The 11,194-nt window shown below is 43.4% G+C and overlaps 1 protein-coding gene across 1 annotated transcript; it reads right to left on the bottom strand.

The window, feature by feature from the left end:
* Window positions 1-957: 957 nt before the first annotated feature.
* LOC144675274 (butyrophilin subfamily 3 member A1-like) lies at window positions 958-10,920 on the bottom strand. The gene is made up of 3 exons (XM_078536135.1): window positions 10,803-10,920; window positions 10,590-10,705; window positions 958-1,709 (listed from the first exon to the last, which is right to left on the bottom strand). Exons 2-3 carry the CDS (start codon window positions 10,609-10,611, stop codon window positions 1,147-1,149), a joined length of 585 nt encoding a protein of 194 aa, XP_078392261.1. The 5' UTR covers window positions 10,612-10,705; window positions 10,803-10,920; the 3' UTR covers window positions 958-1,146.
* Window positions 10,921-11,194: the final 274 nt, after the last annotated feature.

Below are 11,194 nucleotides of genomic sequence, written 5' to 3'. Positions count from 1 at the left end.
CCTCAATTTATACACCTCAGTCATGTGCCCCCTCAATCTCCTCTGCTCCAAGGAAAATAACCCCAATCTATCCAATCTCTCCTCATAAGTAAAATTCTCCAGCCCAGGCAACATCCTGGTAAATCTCCTCTGCACTCTCTCTAGTGCAATCACATCTTTATTTGTCGTGACTTATATGAGGAACGTTCTCATTTTCAGAACACAATACTAACCTGAATTTAAATACAAGTGACAGTGGGAGCGATGAGAAAGGGCTTGGATGAAGCTGTTGCCGGATGCACACATTTCCCTGAAGAATATTAGAAAACTGTTCAACAATATTGTTATCCTATTTTAGTAACATTGAGCAGAGATAATGATTAGGGAACAGTTTTGAACACCTCTGCTCTGTCTGCCAGTGTGATCCTAACAGTTTGAAGGTGGAACATGACAGCTCAATAAGGAAAGTGTTGGAGCCATCAAGTGTGGGGATGATAGCGGCAGGGTTAAGGCACTGGGTGTGAGCTAGGTGGGGGTGGAGATAGGTGATGTTCTGGAGATATTCATAAATGAAATGAAGGGAAAGTGGGGAAATGAGTGGCAGAGGAACAGAGATAGAAAGGGACAGATCCTCGGATTGGCCCTTTAGGGTGTGAGGAAGGAGTGTGTCAGTGTTAAACTGAGAGGGAGTGTGGAAAGAGAGTCTCAGCATGAACACTGGGGAAGGGTCAGCTTGAAGTGAGGGGGTTGAAGAGAGAAAAATATAAATTCCCAATTGCCATGGAAATGCAGTATTGTCACCCTTCAATATCTGGATTTCTCTCTCAGGTTTTCATGTTCTGGGTGCAGAGTGAGAAATGGAAACACAGAAGAAATCCCAGCTACAGACTGGGAAACAGGTGAAGAGATGGAGGGTGGGACTGGGTGGTTGGACTGACTGAAGCAGGGTGTAAATGAAGGAAGGAGACACACAATATGTTTAATTTACATTTTATTTTAATCCTCTGACGTTTATATTTGTATTGGTTTTATTTACAGTCTGATTGGGATTTTACAATTTGGAGATGAAATGACACGTTAAGTCACAACCTGTTGTCAATGGTGGTTTCTAACCTCCAACCCCTGACCTCTGCCCCTGACCCTAATAACGAGGTCGTCATTGTGACGTCAGGGATGATGTGACCCCCCCACCCCCAGAGGCCCCGCCCCTTTTCCAAATCCGGAGCAGATTCTCAGGAACTGGTTTTCATCCCAAGTGCTGAAGAAAGGATAAAGTTTCTCAGTGAATTTATTCCCAGTGAAGCTGTGGAGATGGGACTTGGTGTCCGCGCTGTAAAATGAAACTGTCCCAGACTCAAAACTGAGATAAACTCCCACCTTCCCGGGGATCTGACCGACAGGGAGACGGGATCCAGGAGAGGAGTTTATATTAAACTGATCCCCAAACCGCCCAATGGTCCAGAATCCTGTCTCCGGGCTCAGACTGACCCAGTCCCTCTTCACAGACTCTGCGGCTACTCCCAGACTCCAGTCCCGATTCCCCTTCACCTCCACCTCCCAGTAATGTCTCCCCGATGTGAATCCCTCTGATCCCAGGGCACAGGACCAGACTGTAAACCTCTTCCCGGTGTCAGGGAGACTCCTCCGGGTCCCGGTCCGTCTCAAACTCTTCAGATCCTCAGACACCTCGAGCCAGGGATTCGCTGTTTCCACATCCAGGGTCACAGAGACTGGGAGAGAAAAGCAGAGAATTAGAGACTTACTGGGGATCGGGCGAGAGACTCACTGGGGATCGGGGGAGAGACTCACTGGGGATCGGGGGAGAGATTCACTGGGGATCCGGGGAGAGACTCACTGGGGATCGGGGGAGAGACTCGCTGGGGATCGGGGGGAGAGACTCACTGGGGATCGGGGGAGAGACTCACTGGGGATCGGGGGAGAGACTCACTGGGGATCGAGGGAGAGACTCACTGGGGATCGGGGGAGAGACTCACTGGGGATCGGGGGAGAGATTCACTGGGGATCGGGGGGAGAGACTCACTGGGGATCGGGGGAGAGACTTTCATCGATTTGACCATTTTTGATTTGTTTTCCTGTTGCTCAACATGAAAAAGAGCCGCCCTGAGGGGCGGAAATGAGAATCTGACAACAGCAGAAAACACTGGGACTTCCACAGAGGGAGGTCACTGCTTCTGGAAATATCAAACATTACACCCACCCTCCTCAGCTCTGTGGGATTGTGTGGGGATAGAAATAAGAAAATGAACAAAAGCTGGGACTGGAGCCTCAATGTTAAAATAAATCCTGTTCCCAGTTTAATGCATCACAAAAGGGATTTACAATATCTGGGATTCAAACACCCACCACGCTGCTGAGCAGATTACTGATTGAGGAAACTCACTCTGTCGGATTGGGGGTATGAGTGTGTCTGTGCGTCGACAAATATTTCTGCTGATCGGTGTGCGCGCATGTGTGTGTGTGACAGGCGTGTGACTGTGAGTATGGGACTATTTTTATGTGTGTATAAGAATGGTTGCCTGTGTGTGTGATTATGTTATGAAAATTACCAACAAATTACTCCAGCAAATTCCCCACAGGCATGGAGATATTTTACAGAACAGATGGGAAAGTGTTTTGATGGATGGGAGACTGACACCAGTACTGGGGACAGAGGAAGCTGTACCATTGGGACAGCCTTCACCTGAACTGCACTGGGACCAGGCTCCTGGTGAATTGTACAAATAGTGCTGCAGCGAGAGCTTTGGAGATCTTGTGACACAGCGGGCAGTGCTCCTGCCTCTGAGCCAGAAGCTCCAGGTTCAAGCCGCACTCCAGGACTTGATGCCAAGGAATGTGTGTTCGTAACACAACTGAAAAGGTTGAGGATCAACTTGTAAATCCTGCGAATGGCAGGTGGTAAAAGTGGGAAAGATTCTATGCGATAGAATTAAAATTGGAGCCTTGACCATCACTATTTATAGTTCCAGGCTATAACATGAATGGAGAAGTGCATGTTGCCATAGTGACTCAGCCTCCTTGGCTGGATGAACGATGTGGGTCAGGTTGGTGTGAACAGCACGGTGATCAATCGTTGTTCCAGTGGGATGGATTTGGGACCTGTCCTCTTACCCTACGCGTGGTGGAGATTGCGGTGCTGTGGGATGAGATCAGTGCAGTCGTGAGAAATGACTTTCGTTTAAAGAATCAAAATATAGCATTAGTTTGGGTGGAGATTAGAAATAGTAAAGGAAAGAAGTCACTGGTGGAATGCTTCTTGGCCTCCGGAAAGTAGCTACACTATAAGATAGAGTATCAGTCAATAAATAATGGAGACCTGTAAGAAAGAGATGGCAATAAACGTGGGAAATTTTCATCTTCAAATATATTGAACAAATCAAACTGGCAATGGTAGACTGGGGCATGAGTTTCTGCTGTATTTGAGAATGTTTCTTTGAACAATATGTTCTGGACCCAACTAGGGCACAGGCTATTTTAGACGTGGTAATAAGTGTTTATACAGGGTTAATTAATGACCTGATAGTAAAGGATCAATTTGGTAAGAGTGATCGTAACATGATAGAATTTCACATTCAAGGTGAGAAGACAATTAAAGACAATTACAAGGTTATGAAGACAGAGTTAGCTAAGGTGAAACAGGAAAATAGGTTAAAAGGTTAGACAGTAGAGAAGCAGTGGCAGATATTTAAGGATATATTTCATGACTCTCAAGAAGCTATTATTCTATTGAGAAAGAAAGAGTACATGGAAAGGATACACTGTTCGTGGATAACAATGGAAGTTCAGGATGATATCAAATTGAAAGAAAAGATGTACAATGCTGCAAAGATTAGTGGTAGCCCAGAATATTGGGATTTTTTTTAGAAACCAGAAAAGGATGACAACAATGGTAATAAAAAGGGACAAATTAGAGTGTGAGAGAAAACTAGCAAGGAATATGAAAACAAACAGTGAAAGCTTCTACAATGATATAAAAAGGGAGAGAGTAGCTAAGGTGAGAGTTGTTCCCTTAGAGGGTGAGACTGGGAAAGAAGGAAATAGCAGAGACTTTGAACATGTATTTTGTATCAGTCTTCACAGTAGAAGACAAAAAAGTATCCCAAGAATAGCAGAAAACCCAGGGTGGGCGGTGGGGGGGAGGGAGCTAGGAACTTAAAACAATCACAATCACTAGAGACAAGGTACTAGGAAAACTATTGGGACCGTAAGGTTGACAGTTCCCCTGGACATAAGGCCTGCACCCTAGCATTTTAAAGGAAGTAGCTGCAGAGATAGTGGATGCATTGACTGTAATCTTCCAAAATTTCCATGATTGTGGAAAGGTCCCAGTGGATTGGAAAACTACAAATGTCACATCACCATTCAAGGACGGAGGGAGACAGAAAGCAAGAGACTGTAGGTCAGTTAGTCCAACGTCTCTCATTGGGAAAGTGCCAGAATCCATTATTAAGGAGGTAGATGCAGGGCATTTAGAAAATGATCACACAATCAGGCAGAGTCAACATAGTTTTGTGAAAAGGAAAATGTGTTAAACAAATCTACTGGAGTACTTTGGAGGTTTAACAAGAGAAACCAGTAGAAATAGTACATTTGGATTTCCAAAAAATATTTGACAAGGTGCACAAAATTAGAGGTATTGCGCATGATATATTAGAATGGATAGAGGGTTAGCTCACTAACACGAAACAGAGAGCTGGGATGAATGGGTGACTTTCAGGTTGGCAAACTGTAACTAATGGAGAATCAAAGGGATCAGTGTTATGGCCTCAAATATTTATGATCTACGTTAATGACTTGTATGAAGTGACTTACTGCATTGTCGCCAAATATGCTGATGCTACAAGGATATGGAGGAAAACAAGTTGTGAGGAGGATACAAAGTATGCAAATTGACATATGGAAAGAATGAGTGTAAAAATATGGCAGATGGAGTACAATGTGGAAAATATAAGGTCACCCTCTTTGACAGGAAGAATGGAAAAGTAAAATATTATTCACATGGAGAGGCACTGCACAATGTTGCAGCACAGAGGGATCTGAGTGTCCTTGTACATGAATCAGAAAAAGTTAGCATGTGAGTACAGCAAGAAATTAAGAAGGCAAATGGAATGTTGGTCTTTAGTAAAGGGGATTGGAGTATAAAAATATGGAAATCTGGCTACAATTCTACAGGACATTGGTGACACTGCACCTGAAGTACTGTGTAAAGTTTTGGTCTCATTACTTAATAAATAATATATTTATATTGGAAGCAGTTCCGAAATGTTTACTAAGCTGATTCCTGGGATGAAGGGGTTGTCTTATGAGGAAACCTTGAGCAGGTTGGGTCAATACCTTTGTAGTTTAGAAAAATCTGAGTTGAAGTTATTGGAAAGTATCACATTCTAAGGGGATTTGAAAGGGTCGATGCTGAGAGGATGTTTCCCCCATTGGGGAAAACTAGAACCAGCTCGCAGGGTTTAAAAATTAGGGGTCTCCCATTTAAAATGGAGATGAGGAGGAATTTCTTCTGGATTGGATGCATCCCAGGTTACTGATGGAAGAAAAGGTGGAAATTGTGGATCCTCTGCCCACAATCTTCCAATCCTCCTTGGATCCACAGGAGGTACCAGAGGACTGCAGGATTGCAAATGTTACGCATTGTTTTAAAAACAGGAGGAGGGGTAAAGCCAACAATTACAGGCCAGTGAATCCATCATCGGATGCGGGGAAAATTGTAGAGACAAATATCTGAGGGAGAATGATTTGGCCTTTGTAAAAGTATGCATTTAAAAATAAAATACATAAACACACAAATAAATAATAAAGTCAGTATGGATTTGGTAAAGGCAAACGTCTTGATTGTGTTCTTGATGAAGTAGTGAAGAGGTTTGATGAGGGGAGTGCGATCGATGTGTTTAACGACTTACAGAAGACATTTCACAATGTCTCACATGAGACTTGTCAGCAATATTAAAACTCATGGAATTAAAAGGAATGGATGTAAATTTGACTAAGAGACGGAAAGCAGAAAATAGCGGTGAACAGTTGTTTTTCAGACCGGAGAGTTGTGTTCTCCAGGAGTCGGTATTAGGATCATTGATCTTTTTGCTATATATGCTAATAAACTGAACTTGGGGTATTCAGGGTCCAATTTAAAAGTTTGAAGATGATTGAAAACTCACAAATGTAGGAAACAATGAAAAGGATAGTAACAGGCTTCAGGAAGACAGGGATAGACAGTGAAATGGGCAGACACAGGGCAAATGAAATTTAACACATGTTAGGTGATACATTTTGGTCGGAAAAATGAGATCAGACAATATGAACAAAGTGGTACAATTTTAAAGGAGGTGCAGGAACTAAGAGACCTGGGTGTATATACTCAAATCTTTAAAGGAGCCGGGGAACGTTGAGATGACTGTTAATAAAAACTTGGCTTTACTATTCGAGGAATAGAGTGAAAAACAAGCAGATTGTTTTAAAATTTAATGAGCCACTGGTTAGGCCTCAGCTGAAGCACTGTGTTCTGTTCTGGACTTCACTCTTTAGGAAGGATGGCAAGGCATTGGAGAGGGTGCAGAGGAGACTGACGAGAATGTTCCAATAATGAGGACTTCAGTTATATGGACAGATGGAGAAACTGAGGTTGTTCTCCTTTTCCAGAGAAGGTTAAGTGGAGATTTGATAGAAGTGCTCAAAATCATGAATGCTTTTGATAGAGTAAATGAGGAGAAAATGATTCTGAGGGGAGAAGGGTTGGTAACCAGAGGACCTGATTTAAGGTGATTGACAGAAGAAGCATATTTTACTTTTACACAGCGAGTTGTGACCTGGAATGCACTGTTTGAAAATATAGTGGAAACAGATTCAACAAGAACATTGCAAAAAGAATTGGATTAAATACTTGCAGGGAAAGGTTTATAGGACTATGGGGATGATGGAACTGTATAAAACGCTGGTTAGGCCACAGCTGAAATTTTGTGCACAGTTATGGTCACCACGTTACAGGAAGAACATAATTACTCTGGAGAGAGTGCAGAGGAGATTTACAAGGTTGTTGCCAGGGCTTGAAAACTGCAGCTACGATGAGAGATTGGATAGGTCAGGATTGCTTTCCTTAGAATAGAGGAGGATAAGGGGTGACCTAATTTGAGGTGTACAAAATTATGAGGGGCCTAGATAGTGTAGACAGGAAAGACTTGAAAGACTAGAGCTGAGGGATCAATTACCAGTGGGCATAGATTTAAGGTGATTAGCAGAAAGATTAGAAGGGACATGAGGAAAAACTTTTTCACCCAGAGGGTGATGAGCATCTGGAATTCACTGCCTAAGTTGGTGGTTGAGGCTGAAATGCTCAACTCATTTAAAATGTATCTGGATCTGCATCTGAAGTGCTGTAACCTGCAAGGTTACGGACCAGATGCTGGAAGGTGGGATGATAATGAGCGGCTAGTTTTTTCCTCTTTTTTGGTTGGCGCAGATAGGATGGGCTGAATGGCCTCTTTTTGCACTGAAACTTTTCTATGGTTCTAAGGGAAAGAGGAGGGAAGTGGAAAATTGGATAGCTCCACCAAAGAGACATCACAGGAACAATGGGCCGAATGATCTCCTCCTTCTGCGTGACAACTTTTTATGGTCACAAAATATAAACATTTTTATTAAGACTCATTCTGTATCTGTGATTAATCTGGTTTGAAATCCCTGAAAATATCATAAAAATGAACTAAAACATTGATTAGTTTCACTGGTTTACATTCATCACTTCCTTAGCAAATTAAATATTTTTAATATTGGGAGGTTTTAAACCTGCCTATCAGAGCCGGTTCATCTATAAAAGTGAGCTCAATTTGAAGGGCCTCCTCAAACATGTACCAGGCTCATTATTCTGATCAGGGATCATGGCCAGATTTGTGCGGAGAGCAAATTTCCAGAACAATAATTTTCAAAGCCGCATTCAAGATAGCGGTACTCCATTTAGACAGCCCACTCCTTCCAAAAGCAAAAAACAACACCTGGACACAGCAAACCGACATCACCATGTTTACAGATCATCAACAAAATGATATCCATGAATTGCAACAAATATATTCTTAGTAACCTTTGACAGCACCTTAGGCAGTACCTTCCAAACCCACAGCCGCTACCATTTAGAAGGACAAGGCCAGCAGATACATGGGAATACCACTGCCTGGATGTTCCCCTCCAAGCCATTCACCATCCTGACTTGGAAATATATCATCGTTCCTTCACTGTCGCTGGATCAAAATCCTGGAACTTCCTTCCTAACAGCTTTGTATGTGTACCTACGCCACAAGGACCTCAGTGGTTCAAGAAGGCAGCTCACCACCGCCTTCTCAAGGGCAATTAGGGATAGGCAATATATGCTGGCCTAGCCAGCGACACCCACATCCCCATGAATGAATGAACTAAAACATTTCTGAGACTAGCTTTATGTTCCCAGCTTGTTCATTGAACTTAAATTCCACCAGCGGGCACGGTGGGATTTGAACCCATGTCCCCACCGCATTAGAATGGGCTTGAGGATTACTAGTCTCACGAAATGGACCACGACACTAACATCTGCCACTGCTGCTGCTGTTGTACTTAGATTTCCAGAAGGCATTTCACAAGGTATTTCAAAGGTTACTGTACAAGATGAGACTACATGGTGTCGAGGGTAACATACGAGACTAGAACTGAGGCATGCAGTTTAAAAATAAGGGGTCTCCTGTTTACGACAGACATCTCATCTAAAGAGAGCAGTGGAGGCAGGGTCATTGAATATTTTTAAGGCAGAGGTAGATAGATTCTTGACGAATAAGGGATTCAAAGGGGGTAGACAGGAATGTAGAGTTGAGGCCATAAGGACCGAAATCAGATCAGCCATGATCTTATTGAATGGCAAAGCAGGTTCGATGGGCCAAATGGCCTACTCCTGCTCCTAATTTGTATGTTAGTATATATGTAATTTCCAGCCTCATTTTACATTCCTGGTCCATCTCTAACTCTTCCCTTCACTCCTTTGACTTCTCTGTCTCCATTTCTGGGAATAAGATATCTACTAATATTCACGACAAGCTCAATGACTCCCACAGCTAACTTGATTACACTCCCTCAAACCCTGTTTGCTGTACGACTCTACTCCATTCTCCCAGTTACTCCATCTCCATCACATCTGTTTGAACCTTGAGTGCTAGGACTCCCGATTTGTCTGCCTTTTTCCTCAGCCGAGGACTCTCCCCACCATGGTTGACATGATCCTCCACCATGTCCGATCGACTTCACACACGTCTGCTGTCACCCCTTTCCCTCCCACTCATAGCTATGATAGGGTACCCATTGTCCTCACCTTCCATCCATGAACATCTGTATTCAGTAGATCATCCTCCACCATTTCCCCCACTTTCAGCCTGATTCCATCACCAAACACAACATCCCCTGCCCTCCCCTTTCAGGATTCTGAAGACACCGCTCCCTCTGTGATACACTGATCCACTCCTCGGTCACCCCCAATACCCCCTCCCTTTCCTGCAGCATCTTTCCATCCAAGCACAGGAGATGCAACACCTGCCATTTCACCTCCTCTATTCTCATCATCCAAGGCTCCAAACACTCCATCCAAGTGAAAGTGATTTAGCTGTGCTTCTTACAAAACAGTATTCAGTCCACAAACATGACCCCGAGCTTCCTGCCGCTTGACATTTTGCTCCCACTCTGACCTTTCCATCCGCGGCCTCCTGCAGTGTTGTAATTTATCTCAAGAGAAGCTTGAGGAACAGCAGCTTATCATTCGACTCAGCACTCTGCAGCCTTCTCACCTCAACACTGAATTCAACAATTTTAGATTAGATCCTCTGCCTACATTTTGTTTTAGGTTCTCTTTCTCCGGTGTGTTTTTTACATTTCTTTCTTTATTCCATTACTTTTCATTCAGACCGCTGCTATCCAGCCATCCACACATCATCCAGCCACAGATTTTGATCCTTTACTTTATCCACTACCACTCCCTTTGGCTTTTGTACTCTGAAACTTTTCATCATTTAATCTCTGCTGTCCTCCACCCTGTCACAAACCTTGCCTTTTGACATTGTTAAGCCCCAAACCGCCCCTTTTGGCTTTCTTTACATTCCTAATTTTATTCAGCTCTGAATCATTGATCTGAAATGTTAACACTGCTCTTTTCTCCAAAGATGCGAGGGGGACTGAAAGCCCTGCCATTGTTACCGAACTCCCTGTCCCACGAAGCCCCTCCAGCCATCACTGACCTGTCTGCCGGGGTCCATCCTTGATCCTAGGCCTCAGGCTGGTGTCGTACTGGCAGCAGCCATCGCCCCTCTGACTGGCCGTCAGCACTCAGCGAGTGTCATTCCACCCCCATGCTCCTTGATCTGGGGGAAGGCCCGCTGCTGTCCTGTCAAATGTCTGAGTGGCTTTTGATGTGACTGGCCTTCCCTAAAAGAGGCAGCACCAGGCTCTCCCTGACATTCCACCCAGCGGCTGAGACCCCCATCACCTCCATTAAATACCACCCACTATCTATGATATTTGTATACATAATGATTCAAATTATAGGATATAAATCAGGATAAAGGAAATTATCTGAGTTTTACCAGGGTTAATGGCATTCAGCATTTCTCTCCACACTGGACAAGGGAAAGGTCCGTTGAATTTTTCGATAGACAGGACATCATCTGCTAGTGACAGCTCTTTATATTCATTGCAAATCCTGTCGGCATTAAACAGTTGATTACAAATTGACCATAAACACTTGCCTGAGTAATTTTACCAACTTGCACTGAGTTTCGCTAAAGTTAATGTCCTACCTCCTCTTCTGAGATGCTTCCTCCTGAAATAAACAAAACACAAATCTGAGTTGACCGAGATTGACTGTCCATATCCAGAAAGCAGGAATGACACTCACATTGTTACAAGCTGCTGAGAATTGTCAATTCCCATTGCTGCAGACATAGAAGAGGAGGATGTTACACAAAGAATATCGGAGCACAGGAGAAAGTATAAAAAAGGTTTACAAGAACTGATAGGGTTCAAGTAACAGCAAAGATTGATTCACTTTACTCTAGAAAAGAGAAGACCTGATAGAGATCTTTAAAATTATGAAAGGGGTCGATTCGATCGATTCAGTGAAGATGTTTCCATGAGATGGGAGCCCAAAAATAGGGGCTATAAATATAATATAGTTACAAATAAATCCAAT

The sequence above is a fragment of the Cetorhinus maximus genome, unplaced genomic scaffold (assembly GCF_964194155.1).
Source record: "Cetorhinus maximus unplaced genomic scaffold, sCetMax3.hap1.1 HAP1_SCAFFOLD_922, whole genome shotgun sequence".
Classification (NCBI taxonomy): Eukaryota; Metazoa; Chordata; class Chondrichthyes; order Lamniformes; family Cetorhinidae; genus Cetorhinus; species Cetorhinus maximus.
This window is presented reverse-complemented; position numbering and strand designations above follow the sequence as displayed.